Below are 23,045 nucleotides of genomic sequence, written 5' to 3' on the forward strand. Positions count from 1 at the left end.
CATCCATGGATTTTGGTATCCACAGGGAGCCCTGGATTCAAATCCCAGCTGATACCAAGGGCCTGCCTTTGCTCAGCCGACACGTCAAACCAACCTCCTCTCACAATGCAAGTAAACCATGCCACAAAGCCTTTGAGAGCATTTTTATTCAGGGTAGCAGAATGGAATTGCAAGAAAGCCTATATCGGTACAAGATAAGTGTAGACTTGGAGATCTCAAAACTACATGTTTAGAATTCAGCTTTGTTTCGGGAACCAGACAGAACCAAAGGAGGGGGGAAGGAGCGTGAATGCCTGAGTTGACACTGCTTCATTGCATTCCTGTTTAATTCACACATGCCTGATACGCTGTACTAAAGGGACTGTTTGGCTGTGACTTCTCCCCAATCCACATCTCTTTGTGTGCAAAACAGAACAGGCCTTGGGACTTGCGGGCTTTTACTCCCCTCATTCTCCAGTTTCTCTTACTATCAGTATATAGGGGACCAAGATTTTCAACAAGGGGTCACTCATGTCTGAGCGCAAGCCATAGGACCAGTAGAAGACCCCAAGGTCTGCTCCCCAACTAACCCTGGGAGGAAAGGAGGGAAGAATCAGTATCAATAGTTGGAAAATTAGCTATGGTATAGAACTGGAAACCTGCCTCGGTTATGGAGGCTGAGCTCTTAGGGAGCGCCCTACCAGTTTCAGATTTTACGTTGCTTCAACTTCATCTTTGGAATAAGGCTTGTCCGTTCGCATGCCTTCCGCACAATTGAAACGCCTCGCCTCTTGGGGACTGGCAGTGGAAGTCTTGAGGAGCCAAGCTGAAGGCAAGTACCCTTAATAAAAGAGAATTTGAAGCGGTCAGGGTGAAACATTTTAGGACTTTCTTCGTCAGGTGTGGCTCAACTGTCCTAGGGATGGACAACATGCCACAACTATGTCAGGTCACCTTGCTTGTCACCCAATAGAGCTGTGGCCTAACAGAAGTGGTTTCAATGACCAGGGGAGCTTAAAGCGGGCACCCAGGGTTACAAAAGTTGCTTTGTGTGGAGGCTCCGGATCACACATAAGATTCTCGGCACAAGCCCTGCATTTTAGGGGCACTGCCCAGAGAATGTTCAAAACATTCAAACCTTGCACGAAAGACAAAATAATAATAATAATAATAATAATTATGTTTTGGTACACGCTAGGTGATTGGGAAAGATTTAAAATTCCCCCAGGCTCTTCCATTTCTTTTTCACAGAGCACCAGTTCACATATATGCAGTTGGACCTGAGAGGTTTACAATTCAAAAGAGATATCTATCTATCTATATATAGATTTTGTCAAAGTAACAACAGTGACAGATAAATGGGTCTACGGGCTGTGTATGGAAAAAGAGGCTACCATGCCAACAGATGCGATGGGACAGGGGACAAACAAACATGGGTTCATTGCAATGAGATTCAGGATTTACATACACTGCAGTTTGACAGATAAAATTTGGCATTTTCTGTTTATTTTGAATCTGCGTAGCGTGAATGAAACAAAGTCAATACCAACTTTCTGCAAATGAGGACACAAAAAAAAATATGTGAAAATTTTGGTAATAGACAGTGCTGGTCACCAAGCCTGAACACACACACTTAGGAAATGCAAGTGTCCATATTAAGTAAAGGTAGTTTTTTTCTTTTTTAAACTTTAATTGCCTCCCAAAGATTTCCCCCCCTAAGAACACTTAAAACAGAGATGCTTCATACCCCATAAAGAAAGAGCTTTTTTAAATATACTTTTCAGCAGAGGTACTTGGCTGTCAATCTTTTACGGTTTTAAATCAAAAGCTGGAGTAGGGAAGGAAGGAGAGAGGGGTGGATACAAAACATTAAAAACCCAAAAGGTTATTCTTCCACTTCCCTGAAATTAGCCCTAAAACGTGGCAAGGGCAATGACTAGTTCCAGATTTCTTACCTAGGTGTGGAGAGTTTTACTAATGCAAGTTCCTGCAAAATAAAACGATATGTACTTCTCGCTCTCTTAAGATGTCATAGGGATGAGGTCAAAAACATGTATGATTTAAAACAGGAAGCTGGGAAGCCACCTTTGGTAATGTAACTAGACTGTTTTGGTATCCTAAACTTAAAATATCAATTCTAAAAGGCAAAGGCTATTCAGTCCTAAATGAGAAGAATGTCACTTTACTTCAGCAGGAATTCTTCAGATTGAAAGAAACTCTATTAACTCATCTAAGTCTAGAATGCTGCATTTCATACAAGTATTTTATGAACAGCAGTAGCATCCGCATCTGACTACTGGCCACTTATTGCTTAATGGAAATTCCTTGCGTTTTCACAACAATCCATTAGAATGGGAAGGTATGTTTTTCATTCCGCAGGAGACAGGTAAAAAGATAAGATACACGTATCCCAATGACTACAAATTTGTTTTTCAAAAACTGAAGATTTCAAGGAGTACTCCTTCTGCAAGGCTCCCCTCCCAAGAGGGCTAGGGATGGGGGAACTTTTGTTTGCTCACTTTGGTACCTCTTGGTCCCTAATTTTAAATTCTTCCAAACTGCTTTGCAATGCTATTCTGAGTAATTATCCTAGGTACTCTGCATAGATACTAAGAATACAATTGAAAAATTAATTAAAAAAAAAAATCACATCCCACTATTACTTTGCTACAGAACGTCCTGTGTCAAAAATTTCCCCGAAAAAGGACATAAGCCGTATTGTAATTCACTCAAGCACACAAAGCTTGACGTTCCCCATTTAATAAACATTATTGTAGTAACATCAGAAAGATGCATATAAGGATGGGGGCCCAAGTGTATGGAGTACATGTGGCGGATTATGTTACAAACTGAAGTTAAGAGAAACTTGGGATCAAGTTCCACAAAGCGCAGTGCAACACTGAAGAGGGGGAAATGAAGCAAAAGGCCAAAACATTCGACTCTTTCTCATTTCTTTTTTTCCTCGGGACAAAATAATTTTGCTAAGACATAAGTGTGTGGGTTTGTGGGTGGGGAGGAGAAGAAAAAGAAAATTACATGGGAAGGAGGGGTCGCAGGGGAAAATAAGAAATAACAGCCACAACCTTTTGAACTTTTAAGGGCAGATTAAGTCTAAGATATTTTTTGATAAATTCTGACAAGAAAAAAAAAAAAGGAAACAGCATCCTTTAAAGTATATTGAAGCAGTGATTTTAAACAAAGAAAGCAGAACTAGAACATCTTAATTTTTAATCCGTTCTTTACAGGTTACCTAGACCACTTTTGATTAAGAAACTGTAGAAAGTTAGTAACAGCCACAAGTTAACACCAAGAGGTGACACTTGTCAATTTTCCATAGAGTCCTGCTTTGTGGTGTGTCTGAAATGCACTGCTCCAGGTCTTCTCACACACATTGCTGACATCAGCTTTATCAGGTTTTGTTTTTTTTAATTTAGTCCACTGGTCGCTTTTCACCATATTTCTTTGTAAACTCTTCAGCATTCTTACAGAATTTTTTACGGTCCTTAGAGTATTCTTCAGCTAGGTCGGCCCGAAGTGGGTGCTCGGGCTGGGGGTCATTCACCAGTGCTATGAGGGACTGGATTACTGTCACGGGGGGAAAGAAAGCAAGAAAGATGTCAGTACGGGTGTGTGTCCTTCACAAAGTCCTAGTCTGCGCACTTTCAGCCAGGTTGCATAGCAATCCAAAGGAAAAGAAGGCCAATTCTTAATGGTTGTCAGTGGGAAAAGAAAGATGCTTCATGGGGTGAAGCTGGACTCCTTGATCTACCAGAGTTAGTTTTAAACTGAATGCCATCTGTGAAGTTGAAGGCTTTCATGGTTGGCATCCATAGTTTTTTGTGGGTTTTTCAGGTCATGTGGCTATGTTCTAGAAGAGTCTATTCCTGACGTTTTGCCAGCATCTCTGTATTGATACACAGATTAACATGGAAATCACTCCTCCCTACCCAGGGTCACACAGCATATATATATACCCAACTCTCTTCCATGTTGGCATTCTCTGAAGATGCCAGCCACAGATGCTGGCAAAACATCAGAATAAGCCCTTCTAGATCATGGTCACAGAGCCCCAAAACCCCACAAAAAACTATAAATGCCGTCTTTCTGCATTTTGGAGTCAGCTGTGGCTACCGCTTGTGGAACAACAGTAATCTACAGCATGGGAGTACCTAATTTTGTGGCTACTATAGCCAGGTCTTATTGTCGACTAGTAATAATAAAATTTATTTATATCTCGCCCCATCTATACTCAGGGAATCGGAGCAGTGTTACTAGTCAGTAAAGTAAACCAAGATAAAGCCTTCTTGCACAGTTGTTGCTATGAAGTGCCATTCTTGATGATGGACCCTGGCTTGCAATTTAAGGAAATCAAATAATGTGTGTGTATGTGTGGGGAGGCCAAGTGAAACGACACCGTAAATATCTGTTCACATCTAATATCCGTTCAAGACAAAACAAAACAAAACCCATTAACACCCCTGTGATATTATATAACCTGCTCGTTCAGAAGCCACCCCAAAGAACTGTGCTCACTGTAGGCAGATGCTGGTTATTTGTTAAAGCTGCACAGTGGTCTGGATGGGTTTTGGTATTATACAAATAGACTTCAATTTATTTGCCTAAAAAGGAATTTTTAATGCAAGATGACTGTTCTAATATACAGTCTAGTGTTCCAAGCTTAAGAGAACTATTCTTTCCTGACTAACTTTGGGCAGGGAAGTAAAAAACTGCAGTGGGGGGACCGGGGACAGGACAACAAAAGAAGATGTTTTAACAAACTCATTTCACCAAATGTATCAATTGCTTTTCTTCTTCCTCTTTTTCATCACAGATCCAAACAGCCTAGCATGTGCGGGCAGCAATCTTAAGAACTGTTGAGCCTCTTGTAACCAGTCTTAGTTTGGGAGACACTGTAGTCACTGCTGAAAAGCCTTACCTTGATCAGTTTTGGTGGCTGGCTTCCAGTTTTCAGCACTTATTACTGGCAGACAAACCTGCCCCTTTTCATCAATGTTAGGGTGATAGATCTTTGTTTTAAACGTAATCTTAGGAGGTTTGAATGGGTACTCTGCTGGAAAGTTGATTTCGATTCTGAACGCACCCTTGTCATATGGAGGATTGTCCTGCAACAAAAAGGGAAGACAACAAGAATGCACCAACAGTTGATAGAGATAGCATTCAGATGGATCATCTCTGGCAGATGAGCAGATTTCAAGCACACGGGGTGTAAGAATCTAGATGGTGGTTGTTTTAACTAGAATCCCAAAATTAATAGTACAGTGGGCCCTTGCTTTATGCGGGGGAAATCTGTTCTGGACTCCCCTGCGTAAAGCAAATTTCGAGTATGCTTGAGCCCCATTTAAATGAATGGGGTTCATGCACACGGCAGCGCAGCGGTGTGCGTGCCCCATTAGTCCCTATGGGACACGCCGCCCCTTCCTCCCCACACAGCTTTCAGCATATGCTAAAAGCTGCATAAAGAGCGCCCGCGTATGACGTGGGCACACTATAATGGTGCAGGAGAAAAGTGAGTGGGCATACATGGGGGGGGGAGAGGAAGGATCAGAGAGCCACTATGGCAGCTCAAAGCTGCCATAGTAGTATATATATTAAAGCTTAACATGAATAATCTCCTAGAAATATACATACTAAATACATTGGACATGCTTTGAATCTTATGCAAGGGCACTATTTTTGCTGTTTTCTGGGGCAGCTAAAACATTTCTATGTGGTTTCAGGTCAATTAGGCAGGACCTAATTATGAACTGCCATTCTGCTTCAAGGAACACAAAATACAAATAAAAAACTGAGGATGCTGTGGGAACTATGAAAGGCTTCTAGTCTCAATCAAAGGAAGTCATGCTGGCAATAAGTATAGTTGCTATGTAACACATAAGGATACACAGGTCTAAAGTGACTTACAAATCCCAGTTGGAGTAGCCCCACTAAATCCCACTGATTCAATGGGTATACTGTGATTTGGACTAGCAAAAGGATTTAGGCCAGAGAACAGCTGACCAGAAAAGGAAAACAAGAAATCTCTGGCAGAAAACAGGATTCAGATTCTTGAAATAAACTCAAGCTTAGACATAAACAGGCAGCTCTCTCTATCCATAGATTCTGCATCCATGGAGACAACCATCCATGTCTTAAAAAAATTGTTTTAAATCTTTGATTTAAGCAATCCTTGATTTTGCCATTTTATACAAGGGATACCACCTTACGACCGCACTGTATATAACGGGACTTGAGCATCTACGGATTTTGGTAACCACAGGGCGTCCTGGAACCAAACCCCAGCGGATACCAAAAGCCCACTGTACTCATATTCCAGAATTTTTAGATTTTCAGCTTGTTATTCAAAATAAGCCTACATCATATGAATAGTCCTTTTAGGGGCTACTCCAGCTGGTGACTCTAAGATTAATTTTAGGAAATACATAAACGTATTTGCTTGCTTTCTCTTTCCTTCCCACTCCTTTTTACCGTCCCTCCAGCTAAAAGCGTCTATATTTTTAAATTATCCGTATAGCACAATACAGATACCCAGCCAGATTTACAATTATGTGTTTATAAAAGTTTGCTTTAGAAAATGCATCGCCAAGTACAGATGCCCTGTGCAGTACATCAAAATGGTAACAGGTCACTTTCTCACTCACAGGAACAATAAGCCCTTGCCAAGTCAATAAATTAGCTTCATCAACTTGGATATTACGGAAGTTCTTCATTCCACACTTGCGGATTTCTTCAAGCTCCTGCAAAAGAAGCACAACAGAAAGAACATGTTAGCAAGAACAGCTAGAACAAATGGTTGTTACAGTTCAGGAAACATCGCATGATCTATCTCCTTTCACACTGACCTAGTGTGGATTATCACTACAACCCAGGACAAACACCGGGCCTGTGCGGTCCTCCCTTCGCAGCCTACTGTCACAGAGACCTCATCCTACAAACACAGAATGGCAGCGTTGTAAAGTATACTAAAGATAATCTAGTCTAATCTTTGCCAATGCAGGAAACCCAAAGCTAAAGCATCCCTCAATGGAAGGTCATCCAACCTCCAGTGAAGGAAGCCTCCAAGAAAGGAAAATCTATCATCTTCCAATGTGTTCACTGTTAAACCATTCCTCCTGTCAGAAAGTTCTTCCTAATATTTACTGTAGTTGAAGTCTACTTTCTTGTAATGTGAATCTACTGGTTCAGGTCCTACCCAACCTTACTCCATCTTCCATAAATACTTAAAAGATGGCTATCGTATCTCCTCTCGATCTTCGTTCTCCAGGATAAACACACACACACAAAGCTCTTGGTTTATTTGTCCAGTGTTTCATTAACCAACATTAAACTCATTCTCCATTTCACACATAACAAAGAAAGCTGGCTTAATATAAGGCAGTTTCTTCATGCTGAAGGCAGGACCTCAGCAGAGGGGAGAATGCTTAACTTCAAGTCTAGATGAAATATATACATCATATGAATGTATAAACCATGGTTTATAAAGCCTGGAATGATTGTCTGAAATAGCCCAACAAGTGAACTGGGACCGAAAAATGAGCATATACACACACACACTTATCTGTGTATAAACTGTATTTCTTAAGTACCCTGAAGCAAAAACTGAATCTTAATATATGAAGGAATCATGTACAACACTGAAAGAGGTTATGCTAACTTTTTTTTACATTAGTTTGGCAGACGAAATAGAAGTAGCATTAATAAAACCCCAACATCGTCACACACGTATACTCACATCCAACTGATTTCAGTGGAAGATAGTAGCAGGTGCTTAACTCTCCAAGTAAATGACTGAAATGGGAGCACTTCACATTAATCTGATTGACTAATTTCAACAGGCATTTGAGACAGAGTGAATATTATTGTCATATTTATATCACTGGTCTCAGATATCAGGCTCTGGCTAATCATGAGAGACTGAGTAAAGGCAGAGGCTGGATGGCACTCGAAATGCCAGTCTATCTTATGGCATAAGGCATACCCTATCTTATGGCCACCCTATTTTTTGGCATAAGGCATATTCCTTCATCCTTACATTGTTCCAATACATCCGTCTGTTTATGATGCACACGATCAAGACAGAGCTATGGCATAAGCTGGCGGCACAGTTTGATGGAGCAATGTGTTTGTGTCTGACTCAGCCATGGTAGTTCATAAGGCATATTCCTTTCCACAGTAGTTCCTTGCTCATTTACAGGTAATTTAAGATAAACAGGCAACCTGTTCTACTATTTCTCCAAGAATCACAAGGTGTATTCACTGAAATAAGGAGGAGGCAAACAGCAGTGTTATTCTCAGAATCCAGTGCTGCCAGCCAATAAATATATAGGTAGAAATAACAGAAGCAGGCATTAAAGGCATCACATCCAAATTACGAACAAATGGCACAAACAGACAGAAACAGATTCTCAAGATACACTGTAGCTATCATAGCTTGACTGTTCTCCAGTCCTACACATGGAAGATCTTGACAGGCTGACTGTAAAGAAGCAAAAATGTTACAAAACCAGAGTAAGATCCTTCATGATTTATTTATTGCATATATGTCCCGTCTTTCTCCGCAAATGGGATTCAAGGCGGCTTATGATAAGTGGCATCCACCATAAATAACTATCATTAGAATTATTTTCTGCTTCCCATGCACTGTCCCTACAGTGGATGGCATTGTAATGTAATAAATGCATGTTGGAAACCATTGAGCATGGGCATCATTATGTAGCATAATACACACTTGCACACGACTCTCTGAACGTCAATGCACAACTGTTCCACATCGGAGCTTCTGCCACTGTCAGCTGGATGCAGGTGAATTGCTGCTCTTTCCCCACAAAACATCACACATGTATAGTGCAATTTGTGTCTGTGTATGCCACCAAGATACTGGCCACTGGCTCTGCGATACCCCCCTGGCCAAAGAAATATTAGTGTCCTTGTGTAGTCCAGTCTTTCCCCAAGAGTGTGCCAGGCCTCTCAAGCAAGGCCTGCCTCACAGTATGCAAATGTTTGAACTACGACATACAATTTGCACTGCCTGCTATTAAGTCAGGCCACTGGTCCACCAAGCCTAGCCCCCTCCCTTTAAATTAAAATTAAACAGCACAGATGACTAGATGAGTAACCAAATCTGGCTTCATTTCAGTCAAGAAGGAAAGAGACTGGAATTAGGGGGAGTGATTTATTACAAACAAAGAATGAGACTGGGATGGCAGAACCATGCAAGCTATCAGTGTGGGAGTACATTGTACATTGGCATTCAAGGGGGCACAGTGTGGCACATAGGAAGGGGTCTTGACATGATGGAGAGTTCAGAGGTATACAGGAGATGCTCAGATCCAGACACAGTAAATGGATTTTGGCAGGCAAGGCAAACGGACAGCAATGAGATTGCAAAACAAATGTGCTTTAAGTAAATAGGGTCTCTTAACTCAGCAGTAGTGATTTTTTTCACAGATAAAATGACAGGTGTGTCACCCAGACACTGGAAGAGTAGAGACTGAGTGCTGAACCCACTTTTATTTAATTCAATTTTGAAGTTCAGGTTTCAGACTTATAATAGCTAGTACAGGTTGAGCATTCCTTATCCGAAATGCTTGTAACTGGAAGAGGTTTGGATTTTTTGGGATTTTGGACTACCTGTATTTGCACTTATGTACATAATGAGCTCACCTGGAGATGGGACCTAAGTCTCCATAAAAAATCATTTATGTTTCATCTAACCTTATACACATAACCTGAAGGTACTGTAATTTCATACAACATTTTTAATGGTTTTGTGCATGAAATAAAGTTTGTGTACACCGAGCCATCAGAAAGCAAGGGTCTCACTCTCTCAGCCATGAAAAAAGTCTGGATCTTTGGAGTATTTCAGAATTCCAAATAAGGTTCAGCCTGTAGTGTTAAAACACAATACTACATTTGTCACTGCTTAGTAGCTATTTCTACAGAGTCTCTGTTACTGGGACCATTCCAGCAGGGGCAACATGTTCTTCTCGAATGAATAAATGGAAAATATGTTTCAAATCAGAAGGAAGTAACCAGCTAACAATGAATGTGAATATTATAGCATGGCTGGAAATGTAGCGCATTTAGGAGAACTTGTGTAATTTTTACGCAATGCTAGCTACAGTAGCTCAACATTGCCGGATGGCAACATGGAAAGAGAATAAGACTGTTTCCTTCACCATGAAAATCTTTTCAGTTCTATTGTCCACAACAGCCACACATCTTTTACTCAGCACTTTCCCTGCCGTTTCCTCTTTAAGAAACAAGGAATGAATCACCTTTTGCCAACTAGGATGGCATTTTTTTTTTACTAAGCTTCTATATTTAAAGTTACACATTTAATCTAAAACACAAATACATTTGAATTTCTCATTCTACCTTTTTAAATCCAAGTCATGAACTCACAAGCCATCTAGATTGCTTGGCAAAAAGTAAAAGAAAGCAGTGAAATGCTACGGTTAGACTGTGGGACACATAAAAATTACTGGAAACCGAGTGCAACGTATGGATTGTATTGCCGCACCTGATTTTAGAAGTGATGCAAAAAGACCCTCACCATCCACAAAAAGACTTCAGAATTGAATTATTGTTATCTTTGACTGAGGGGAAATCTTTCTATGTCCTGTTTTGAATGTTGCATGAATGTGACATGTAGTTCCAAGACAAGCAAATACTGATGCGAACAATGATCTTAACTGCAACCTCCACTGCCCCCAAGCGGTAGTGACTCTGCACCAGTGTTTTGTGAGATACACATATACTTAGCTCATTTTGCATAAATCAGAATATTAACACATGCTTGCATGTGCATTTAAAAATAGTCCACTAGCTGACACTAAGGCTAGACTAAGACATAGTCTTATGTACAATGACTGGTGCGGGGATTAGATACTTGCTTTTCAAACTCATTTCATTTCCCATAAACCAGATTATAACGTTTAATCTAAAGGGTTCTCTTACACCTAAGCTCCAAGAGCAACTACTCCTAAACTCCCATCACAGCATGGCGTAGGGAAAGTTATATTCACTTTCAAACAGTGTGTTCAGAGATTTGCCTGTCAGACCTGCTAGGACTTTGGATAAAAGAACAGGTGGTGAAGTATATAGGACACCACTACTTGAGTCAATCGATAAAGTGTAAAATTGTGATCCAAACACATCTCAGTATTACAGACTATATGACCTACGCAGACTCACTTGGGACACTGCCCGTCACATTTGGGCATCCAACAAAATACATACACATCAGATTCAAGGAAGTAGGAGAGCATTTCTATCAAGACGATAATAAACCTTTCCTCAATGACTGGACGCACACATCTGAATGTAAATGCTCAAGGCTAGTTACTAGGTGTGGCTGGTGCTTTTAGTTTACGAAGAGGTTCAGCTGAGTAAATGTTTGACAATGTAGCTGCGCAAGCAAGCAGGTTTAAAAAATAAACCGGTTTGCTAGTTCTTGCCTTTCAGGCAGAAATTCAAACAGGAATGATATTAACATGTCAAATGTTTCTAAGCACTTCAGATTGAGGAAATACAAACAACAGTGACTGATTCAGTCAATGTGCCCGGACCTGAGCGCTCACATGCATCTTCAAAAAGCCAGCACCGTATGAAAGTTATTTGTTTTCAAGTGGACTCTGACTTATGACAACACGATCATAAAGTTTTCTTGGCAAGATTTTTTCCTCCGAGGCAGTGTGCGACTTGCCCAAGGCCACCCAGTGCGCTTCCATGGCTGAATGGATATTTGAACCCTGGCCTTCCGGAGTCCTGGTCCTTACTGAGCCTGGTTCTTATCAATAAAAAGCAAAGCACGCCAATGTGTCCATTAATAGTAATCAGACCATCATTTTTAATGCACCAACCTCTACTAATAATGTAAAAGCACAAAGCACATATGCTCCAAAGGTTCTTTCATTGTAACATGGGCTGTTGCTTCCATTGTGAACGGAAAAGCAATTCAAAAGAACATTTTACAGAATCATTTGGACATGTGGTGGCCCTCATGCAAGGGGCTTGGAAATACATGAGGCTGCTGAAAGTCACCTGGACCCAGGTGAAACAAAAAATGCTAGACTCAAGTATTTCTGGCCCACTTGCTCCAGAAAAGAAGGGGATCCCTCTTCCTATGGTGTTGTGTGACCATCAGGAGTAGAAGACTACCTGGCTACTGTGAAGATGGATCACAAGATGTTGATGCCACCCTGCTCTTCACTTGCTCTGAATCGTATAAAAGCCTATGGCGGGATGTCCTCTAACATAACAGTGGGGCAACCGAGGCTGCCGCTACCTTTCCAAAGGAAGGGCCTGCATTTTGCAAAAGAACTAGGTGGCCTATATCTTCTTCTCCCATGCTCTGCCTCCACAGCATTCAGATGACAAGTCTTTCATAGATGCGGCACAGAGAGCAGCTCGTACTGAGACCTGAGATTACACCCAAAATACAAACAGAAAACATTATTTGTATAGTGCAGGGGTGGGAATCATGACAACTCTTGAGGTAATTGCCGGACTACAATTCCCAGCATTAGGCATGCTGGCTAGGTTGCTGGGACTTGTAGTAGTCCAACAATTGGAGGACCACACGATTCCCATCCCTGATATAACACAGCACAGGCTGCAAGCACAGATCCATAAGCACAAATACATGACACAGCAATACCATATATATATGGCTGTTTAGTTGAAATCAGGATATACAAACACTCCACTGCTGGTAAAGGAAAAAACACAGCCATCAAATGGCTAAATAAAATATACTGGGTCCTTAGTATTTGCTGGGTTTGATTCCAGGACCCCCCATGGATAAGAACATTCATGGATGCTCAACTCCCATTATATACAATGGCAGAGCAAAATGGTGTCCCTTACATAAAATGCCAACATCAAGGTCTGCTTTTGGGAATTTATATCTCTTTGGAATATTTCTAAGCTGTGGCTAGTTGAATCCGTGGATAAAGAATCAGTGGCTATGGAGGGCTGACTGGATACAGGCCTTCAGGAAAAGTAATGGCAAAATGGCTGCCAAAACTGCACGCAAAAGTTCCTATCGCTTTTTACTTCTTATCAGGAAAGCAACAACCCGGAAACAAAATAAAAACAGGCCGTTTAAAATACCAGGTCAGTGCTGCAGAGTGGTAGCAATAACCTTGTTTGGCACGTTTGAGCTGGATGTTACAGAGAATCAGAGGCAAAAGCCTCCAAGAAAAACAAACACTAATCTCCCAAGCACTAGTGATCATTCATGCATATTGTTAGGACGGCAAGATAACCTCTCAGCAAAAATGCAATCTTGGGGGAAAGCGGCTTTACAGCACAGACATCCTTTACTTATTTCTGCCAGGTGCCTCGCCATTCCCGTAAGTAACCACGATATGCAAATAATGGAGCATCTTAAAATATATTTTACCATAAGGCGGGGGTGAGGAATCTGTGGTGGCCCAAATGGTATTGGGCTATGATTTCCATACTCTGCAACTACTGGTCACGCGGGGTGGGAATAATAATCATTTATATTCCTTCAGTATTACACAGTCTCCAAATCCAGACAAAGGAAAGCATCTTATGACAGGTTGTTTGAGAAACTTAGCTTCACAATAAATACCAGCTATGTCAGGCCATGGACAAAAGGACCAGAAGCACTTGTTCTTAACTACCAAAACCAACTATGTTTATTTCATACAACAGAAATCAAGATTTAAGATTTCCCTTGTAGCAGATGTATTCAACTCGAAGGTTATCCTAACCTTCACTTAAATGTCTAAGGTCCAAAACACACTGCAGAAATAATCCAGTTTGAACTGCCTTGGTTCAATGTTAGGGAATTCTGGGAACTGTAGCTTTAGGAGCTATCACGCCTCCTCTGGCAGAGAGCTCTGGGGCCACAATGAACTACAGTTCCCAGGATCCTCCAGGGCAGTTAAAGCAGCCTCAAACTGGATATTTCTGCAGTGTATTTTGCACCTATGTAAATAAGAGGATGAGAATGAGAAAGCAAAGTTGCTATTCAATGAAAAGATGGTGTAGTGGTTTGAGTAGGACTCTGGGAGACCAAGATGTGAACCCCAACTCAGCCACAGAAACCCACTGGGTGACCTTAGGCAAGTCACACTCTCTCAGCCTCAGGGGAAGGCAATAGCAAACCTCCTCTAAAGAACTCTTGCCAAGAAAATCCCATGATAGTTGTTAAGTTGGAAACAACTTAAAGGCATACATTTGAGGAAAGACATAGTGATGCTCCTCTGTTTATGTGATGCCAACTGTTCATTTACAGATCAAAACCTAACCCGAGCCCAAAGATGTTCAGAAGAGTAAGACTCAAGCTGACACATAAGTTCCTTATGGGCACATGACTCAAAAAGGCGACACAGGCCCTGGTGTTTATTATCCCTTGAAGATCCCAATGAAATAACTACTAAAAGAAGACAGCCTTAAGCCATAGAAGCACTGAGAAATATAACTGGCAATTGAATAACTGCAAATAATAGTGCACAGCTTCAAAGCGATAGCTGTATGTATCTGTTCTATAACTAGAAGATATTAAAGTACCAAGCAAAGGGCAAACCTTGGGGAGCAACTCTTCCTCTAGTTAGTAGCAGGCAAGAGTTTTAAGTTTCACTTTCCTTTCCCATGAAGAGCAACCTTCTTTCTTGGTTGTCTCCCAATCTGAAAGCAAATGCTGGCTACACCAACTCCTTCACTGTAGCAAATGGGTATCCATGGGCAGAGACACAACACAAAAACTTTACACACAAGAAGCAGGAGTATTTTGTACCTTACGTGATTAGCACCAGGGGCAGCATCACTCACTGAACTGCCACACATTTAGTTGGAGACCCTTCAAATAACTTACTTAGTATTCACATAGCAAAGTCTAATACTGGTCCTATAACGGGTGTCAAAGCGACCGCCTTAAGTCTGTCTGTTTTGGGTTAACAGTCCTGCACACTTTGGTTTGCAGTGTAACTACGATCTGTAGGCAACTTTGTTGTAACTGTTGCAAAGAATGCATGCCATTTGTTTTAAAAGATGCAAAGGACTGCATACAGAGATTAAGAACGGAAAGGCAGTGTTCTTTACGAAACAATACTCTCTGTTGTTCCTGAGAATTACTGTTGCCCTCCAAAATGACTAGACTGTCCTTATGGCATACCAACACCACAGCGAGTGACTTGAAATAAAGGGGTAAAGACAAAATAAGCTAGGACAGGCTGTTTTCCTAAAAACACAACCGCTGTCATTTTTATTTTGCAAGAAACAAGCAAGGCTTAAATAAGTCACCTACTTGCAGGAGGAGGGCAAATTACTTTCCCTAGCCATTAGCATTGAAATATCCTTAGAAATACTCTTACAAGTACAATGTCTACTGAGATGTATCCTCCATGTGTTCAGTGTAATCTATATGTAGAAGCGTCCAGGCAGCCTTTACCATTCCTGAGAAGGATCAGTGACAACAACTGTTTCAATATTGCTTCATGCTTGATCATTTAGTACCCTTCGGGTCGATCATTCCTGAAGAGGCTCAACTACGGTCGAGATCGGCGGTCCAATTTTGCCCGGTCCTTTCTGGAGGAGCTCAGTCCCTTTTTGTGTACTCTAGCCTACCCCAAGGATGGGGAAATGTTCAGTTTCCAAACTCAAGTGAAGCCTGCTCCCTAAGAAATAAACCCATTTCAATAACACCATTATTGAATTCAGAATTTCCTGACGCCTGGGCAAGTAAACCGTATTCAGGGAGTATTTTCAGGATCCTAACTAGGTCTGTCATCTAATCTCATATAATTAATATATAATACATATGTATGTATATATTCACACACATACACACTTTTTGCTTGTCATGTTCTTATTCCTATATACAGTGGGCCCTTGGTATCCGCTGGAGTTTGGTTCCAAGATCCCCCCGTGGATAACAAAATCCGTGGATGCTCAAGTCCTATGAGATACAATGACACAGTAAAATGTTGTCCCTTGCTAGTTGGAATGTGCACTTTTTGGGGAATATTTTCAAGCCGTTGATGCCTGAATAAAGCAATCTGTGGATAAAGAGAGCCGACTGTATATATAAGAGCAGGGGAAAGAGTCCTCAAGCAAAACCACACTTAAGAGACTGGCAGGGAAAGGAAAGCAAGCCCTACTGAATGCAGAGAGTGAAGACCTATAGGATTTGTGTCCTAAAGTGTTCACTCTCTGCATTCAGTAGGGCATACCTTCTTTTCCTTATAAGCCTTGTGTCCTATAGCTGCTCATTCCCCACATTCAATAGAGCTTGCGTCTTTTTCCTTATAGGACTTGTGTCCTATAGGTGCAAGGTTTTAGGAATCTATGCAACACTTGGGGCTGTCAATACAATGCAGTTTGACACATCTTCCACTACCTGCAGAACCCTGGGCCTTGTTGTTTTGTGAGGCAGAGGTCCGAGGCCCCGTCAAACTATAAATCCCAGGATCCCACAGGATGAAGCGACAGCACTTAAAGTAGTGTCAAACCGGCATAACTTCTAGAGTCTATCCTCTGGGATTTAGGATGGCACCGGGGCAGTTCAAGTGGGGTCAACCTGCATCGGCACTGGAGGAGTGACACCGCTTGTCAGCCCTGCTTTGACTCCAAGCCCTAGGGAAGCCTGGGATTGGTAGTTTTGAGGTGCCAGCCCTCTCAGGCTCAAGACTGTATCCAACTTCCCATCCCAGCAAGTCCCATTTGACCCAATGGTAACATAGTGTCTGTTATCAATGGGGAAGTCAAGGTTTGCTCTTTGGAATATGTGTGTGTGTGATACATACATACTAGTTTCAAGCCGTGGATGCTTGGATCCGCGGATATGGAGGGCTGGACTCATCCTCACTCTCTTCCAATCCCGGGGGGGGGGGGAGGGATGGAGGGAGAAGCCCCTCTGGAGCCCCCAAAGGCTCCGAAGGACTATCCAACGGGGCCGGAAAAGCCACCCCACAAGAGAGCCAAGGAGCCTCGAGGGGTGCGTCCACACTGGAGACACGATCCGCGTCGAGGCCGCTGTGGCTCCCGTTTCCCAGAAGGCTCTTAAAGCGGGCTCGAACCGGAATCGTGTCTCCGAGGCGGACGCAGCCAAGGCGGGTGGGGATGGAGGAGCCAAGAGGCGGCCGCTCGGGGCTCTTTTGTGGCTTCGGAAGCCGCCCTCCTCGCCGCCGCCGCCGCCGCCGCCCTTTCCCCCGGAGAGAGCCGAGGACGGGGTGCCCTTCCTTCCTTCCTTCCTGCCTCCCTTCCCGCCTTTGCCGAGTCACTCCCGGGCGAGCCCCCTCCGCCTCCTCGGCCGCCTCTCCGGAGGCGCCCCGCCGTCGGCGCGGCCTAGTCCCCCGAGGGGCGCCTAGGAAGCCAAGGCCAAGCGGCGGAGGGAGCCGGGGCCCAGCAAAGGCCGAGGCCAGGCCCCTCGGCAGCCCTTGGGCCTCTGGCCGGGCCTCCGCCGCTCAGCCAGGCCCAGCTGGGGCGCCTCCGCCTGCCCTTACCTTCATCAGCCTCCTGCTGGCCGCCATCTTGGATCTGCTGCCGCTGCCCCACAATCCTTCGCGGCGGCGGCGGCGGCGGCGATGATGATGATGATGGCGATGATGATGGCCGAGCCGGCGCTTCCTGGAGGCCCCAGGAAAAGGCCAAGGAGGGAAGGCCCAGGCGGCGCCTCAGCAGCAGCAGCAGGAGGAGGAGGAGGCGGAGGAGGAGGCGGAGGCCGGGTGAGGCAGCCCCGCGCGGCCCTGGCAGAGAGCCCGAGGGAAGGCCAGCCAGGGCAAGGAGACTGGCCCCAGGCAGCCAGGGCCCAGGGAGAAGGAAGGGCAGGGAGACACCCCAAACCATGGAGCTATACATCATTCCCTAGGGACAGGGATGCCTTCCCTATCGGCAAGTACTGTATTCCCCTATGGGAAAGTATCCTCCTATGATCCCCTATGGGCAAGTATAGTTTCCTTATGGGCAAGTATTCTCCAATGATTCCCTATGGACAAGTATAGTTTCCCTATGGGCAAGTATTCTCCAATGATTCCCTATGGACAAGTATGGTTTCTCTATGGGCAAGTATCCTCCTATGATCCCCTATGGGCAAGTATAGTTTCCCTATGGGCAAGTATTCTCCAATGATTCCCTATGGACAAGTATGGTTTCTCTATGGGCAAGTATCCTCCTATGATCCCCTATGGGCAAGTATAGTTTCCCTATGGGCAAGTATTCTCCAATGATTCCCTATGGACAAGTATGGTTTCTCTATGGGCAAGTATCCTCCTATGATCCCCTATGGGCAAGTATAGTTTCCCTATGGGCAAGTATTCTCCAGTGATTACCTATGGACAAGTATGGTTTCTCTATGGGCAAGTATCCTCCTATGATTCTCTATGGACAAGTATAGTTTCCCTATGGGCAAGTATTCTCCAATGATTTCCTATGGGCAAGTATGGCTTCCCTATGGAAAAGTATTCTCTAATGATTTCCTATGGGCAAGTATGGTTTCTCTATGGGCAAGTATCCTCCTATGATTCCCTATGGACAAGTATGGTTTCTCTATGGGCAAGTATCCTCCTATGATACCCTATGGACAAGTATAGTTTCCCTATGGGCAAGTATTCTCCAATGATTCCCTATGGACAAGTATAGTTTCCCTATGGGCAAGTATTCTCCAATGATTCCCTATGGACAAGTATAGTTTCCCTATGGGCAAGTATTCTCCAATGATTCCCTATGGACAAGTATGGTTTCTCTATGGGCAAGTATCCTCCTATGATCCCCTATGGGCAAGTATAGTTTCCCTATGGGCAAGTATTCTCCAGTGATTACCTATGGACAAGTATGGTTTCTCTATGGGCAAGTATCCTCCTATGATTCCCTATGGACAAGTATAGTTTCCCTATGGGCAAGTATTCTCCAATGATTTCCTATGGGCAAGTATGGCTTCCCTATGGAAAAGTATTCTCTAATGATTTCCTATGGGCAAGTATGGTTTCTCTATGGGCAAGTATCCTCCTATGATTCCCTATGGACAAGTATGGTTTCTCTATGGGCAAGTATCCTCCTATGATTCCCTATGGACAAGTATAGTTTCCCTATGGGCAAGTATTCTCCAATGATTCCCTATGGGCAAGTATGGCTTCCCTATGGAAAAGTATTCTCTAATGATTTCCTATGGGCAAGTATGGTTTCTCTATGGGCAAGTATCCTCCTATGATTCCCTATGGACAAGTATGGTTTCTCTATGGGCAAGTATCCTCCTATGATTCCCTATGGACAAGTATAGTTTCCCTATGGGCAAGTATTCTCCAGTGATTACCTATGGACAAGTATGGTTTCTCTATGGGCAAGTATCCTCCTATGATTCCCTATGGACAAGTATAGTTTCCCTATGGGCAAGTATTCTCCAATGATTTCCTATGGGCAAGTATGGCTTCCCTATGGAAAAGTATTCTCTAATGATTTCCTATGGGCAAGTATGGTTTCTCTATGGGCAAGTATCCTCCTATGATTCCCTATGGGCAAGTATGGTTTCTCTATGGGCAAGTATCCTCCTATGATTCTCTATGGACAAGTATAGTTTCCCTATGGGCAAGTATTCTCCAATGATTTCCTATGGGCAAGTATGGCTTCCCTATGGAAAAGTATTCTCTAATGATTTCCTATGGGCAAGTATGGTTTCTCTATGGGCAAGTATCCTCCTATGATTCCCTATGGGCAAGTATGGTTTCTCTATGGGCAAGTATCCTCCTATGATTCTCTATGGACAAGTATAGTTTCCCTATGGGCAAGTATTCTCCAATGAGTCCCTATGGACAAGTATAGTTTCCCTATGGGCAAGTATTCTCCAGTGATTACTATGGGCAAGTATGGTTTCTCTATGGGCAAGTATTCTCCTATGATCCCCTATGGGCAAGTATGGTTTCTCTATGGGCAAGTATCCTCCTATGATTCCCTATGGACAAGTATAGTTTCCCTATGGGCAAGTATTCTCCAATGATTTCCTATGGGCAAGTATGGCTTCCCTATGGAAAAGTATTCTCTAATGATTTCCTATGGGCAAGTATGGTTTCTCTATGGGCAAGTATCCTCCTATGATTACCTATGGGCAAGTATGGTTTCTCTATGGGCAAGTATCCTCCTATGATTCCCTATGGACAAGTATAGTTTCCCTATGGGCAAGTATTCTCCAATGATTCCCTATGGGCAAATATGGCTTCCCTATGGAAAAGTATTCTCTAATGATTTCCTATGGGCAAGTATGGTTTCTCTATGGGCAAGTATCCTCCTATGATTACCTATGGGCAAGTATGGTTTCTCTATGGGCAAGTATCCTCCTATGATCCCCTATAGACAAGTATAGTTTCCCTATGGGCAAGTATTCTCCAATGATTTCCTATGGGCAAGTATGGTTTCCCTATGGGCAAGTATCCTCCTATGATTCCCTATGGACAAGTATGGTTTCTCTATGGGCAAGTATGGTTTCTCTATGGGCAAGTATCCTCCTATGATTTCCTATGGGCAAGTATGGTTTCTCTATGGGCAAGTATCCTCCTATGATTCCCTATGGGCAAGTATGGTTTCTCTATGGGCAAGTATTCTCCAATGATTCCCTATGGGCAAGTATAGTTTCCCTATGGGCAAGTATCCTCCTATGATGCCCTATGGGCAAGTATGGTTTCTCTATGGGCAAGTATCCTCCTATGATTCTCTATGGACAAGTATGGTTTCCCTATGGGCAAGTATTCTCCAATGATTCCCTATGGGCAAGTATGGCTTCCCTATGGAAAAGTATTCTCTAATGATTTCCTATGGGCAAGTATGGTTTCTCTATGGGCAAGTATCCTCCTATGATTCCCTATGGACAAGTATGGTTTCTCTATGGGCAAGTATCCTCCTATGATCCCCTATAGACAAGTACAGTTTCCCTATGGGCAAGTATTCTCCAATGATTTCCTATGTGCAAGTATGGTTTCCCTATGGGCAAGTATCCTCCTATGATTCTCTATGGACAAGTATAGTTTCCCTATGGGCAAGTATTCTCCAATGATTCCCTATGGGCAAGTATGGCTCCCCTATGGAAAAGTATTCTCTAATGATTTCCTATGGGCAAGTATGGTTTCTCTATGGGCAAGTATCCTCCTATGATTCCCTATGGACAAGTATGGTTTCTCTATGGGCAAGTATCCTCCTATGATTCCCTATGGACAAGTATAGTTTCCCTATGGGCAAGTATTCTCCAGTGATTACCTATGGGCAAGTATGGTTTCTCTATGGGCAAGTATCCTCCTATGATCCCCTATAGACAAGTATAGTTTCCCTATGGGCAAGTATTCTCCAATGATTTCCTATGGGCAAGTATGGTTTCCCTATGGGCAAGTATCCTCCTATGATTCCCTATGGACAAGTATGGTTTCTCTATGGGCAAGTATGGTTTCTCTATGGGCAAGTATCCTCCTATGATTTCCTATGGGCAAGTATGGTTTCTCTATGGGCAAGTATCCTCCTATGATTCCCTATGGGCAAGTATGGTTTCTCTATGGGCAAGTATTCTCCAATGATTCCCTATGGGCAAGTATAGTTTCCCTATGGGCAAGTATCCTCCTATGATGCCCTATGGGCAAGTATGGTTTCTCTATGGGCAAGTATCCTCCTATGATTCTCTATGGACAAGTATGGTTTCCCTATGGGCAAGTATTCTCCAATGATTCCCTATGGGCAAGTATGGCTTCCCTATGGAAAAGTATTCTCTAATGATTTCCTATGGGCAAGTATGGTTTCTCTATGGGCAAGTATCCTCCTATGATTCCCTATGGACAAGTATGGTTTCTCTATGGGCAAGTATCCTCCTATGATTCCCTATGGACAAGTATAGTTTCCCTATGGGCAAGTATTCTCCAGTGATTACCTATGGACAAGTATGGTTTCTCTATGAGCAAGTATCCTCCTATGATCCCCTATAGACAAGTATAGTTTCCCTATGGGCAAGTATTCTCCAATGATTTCCTATGTGCAAGTATGGTTTCCCTATGGGCAAGTATCCTCCTATGATTCCCTATGGACAAGTATAGTTTCTCTATGGGCAAGTATGGTTTCTCTATGGGCAAGTATCCTCCTATGATCCCCTATGGACAAGTATAGTTTCCCTGTGAGAAAGTATTCTCAAATGATTCCCTATGGGCAAGTATAGTTTCCTTATGGGCAAGTATTCTCCAATGATTCCCTATGGACAAGTATAGTTTCCCTATGGGCAAGTATTCTCCAGTGATTACCTATGGGCAAGTATGGTTTCCCTATGGGAAACTATTCTCCAATGATTCCCTATGGGCAAGTATAGTTTCCCTATGGGCAAGTATCCTCCTATGATTCCCTATGGACAAGTATAGTTTCCTTGTGAGAAAGTATTCTCCAATGATTCATTATGGGCAAGTATGGTTTCTCTATGGGCACATATCTTCCTATGATTCCCTATGGACAAGTATAGTTTCCCTATGGGCAAGTATTCTCCAGTGATTACCTATGGGCAAGTATAGTTTCCCTATGGGCAAGTATTCTCCAATGAGTCCCTATGGACAAGTATAGTTTCCCTATGGGCAAGTATTCTCCAGTGATTACTATGGGCAAGTATGGTTTCTCTATGGGCAAGTATTCTCCTATGATCCCCTATGGGCAAGTATGGTTTCTCTATGGGCAAGTATTCTCCAATGATTCATTATGGGCAAGTATGGTTTCCCTATGGGCAAGTATCCTCCTATGATTCCCTATGGGCAAGTATAGTTTCCCTATGGGCAAGTATTCTCCAGTGATTACCTATGGGCAAGTATGGTTTCCCTGTGTGGCAAGTATTCTCCTATGATTCCCTATGGACAAATATGGTTTCCCTGTGGAAAAGTATTCCCGGTGATTCCCTATGGGTAAGTATGGTTTCTTTGTTTGAGTAGGTCCAGCCATGACGGTCCCAAACCCTCACTACATACAGTCTTTAGAGAATTCAAAGATGTAGCCATGTTAGTCTGTAGAATCAGTCTGCAGAGAAATCTTGCAGCACCTTTGAGACTCACTGGAAGAAAGAAATTGGCAGC

General features: G+C 42.9%; 1 protein-coding gene across 2 annotated transcripts; it reads right to left on the reverse strand.

The window, feature by feature from the left end:
* Window positions 1-128: 128 nt before the first annotated feature.
* UBE2L3 (ubiquitin conjugating enzyme E2 L3) lies at window positions 129-17,569 on the reverse strand. 2 transcript variants are annotated; one of them, XM_089490077.1, is made up of 5 exons: window positions 17,478-17,522; window positions 8,030-8,253; window positions 6,639-6,734; window positions 4,916-5,102; window positions 129-3,564 (listed from the first exon to the last, which is right to left on the reverse strand). In XM_089490077.1, the coding sequence occupies exons 2-5, from the start codon at window positions 8,042-8,044 to the stop codon at window positions 3,410-3,412; spliced, it is 453 nt and encodes a 150-aa protein (XP_089346203.1). In that variant the 5' UTR covers window positions 8,045-8,253; window positions 17,478-17,522; the 3' UTR covers window positions 129-3,409. The 2 variants fall into 2 exon arrangements, with proteins under 2 accessions (XP_089346203.1, XP_089346202.1); XM_089490076.1 differs by lacking the exon at window positions 8,030-8,253 and having other exon boundaries at window positions 17,478-17,569.
* Between the last annotated feature and the right edge of the window lie 5,476 nt (window positions 17,570-23,045).

Source organism: Sceloporus occidentalis, unplaced genomic scaffold (assembly GCF_023333645.1).
Source record: "Sceloporus occidentalis isolate IW3139 unplaced genomic scaffold, rSceOcc1.0.p SCAF_41, whole genome shotgun sequence".
Classification (NCBI taxonomy): Eukaryota; Metazoa; Chordata; class Lepidosauria; order Squamata; family Phrynosomatidae; genus Sceloporus; species Sceloporus occidentalis.

Coding starts and splice junctions, on each gene's coding strand:
- UBE2L3 (XM_089490076.1), bottom strand. CDS start 17,504: ATGGCGGCCAGCAGGAGGCTGATGAAG. Junction 5,103..6,638: donor GGCAAGGGCTTATTGTTCCT/GTGAGTGAGAAA, acceptor TTTTTGTTGCAG/GACAATCCTCCATATGACAA. Junction 3,565..4,915: donor AGCCACCAAAACTGATCAAG/GTAAGGCTTTTC, acceptor CCCCCGTGACAG/TAATCCAGTCCCTCATAGCA.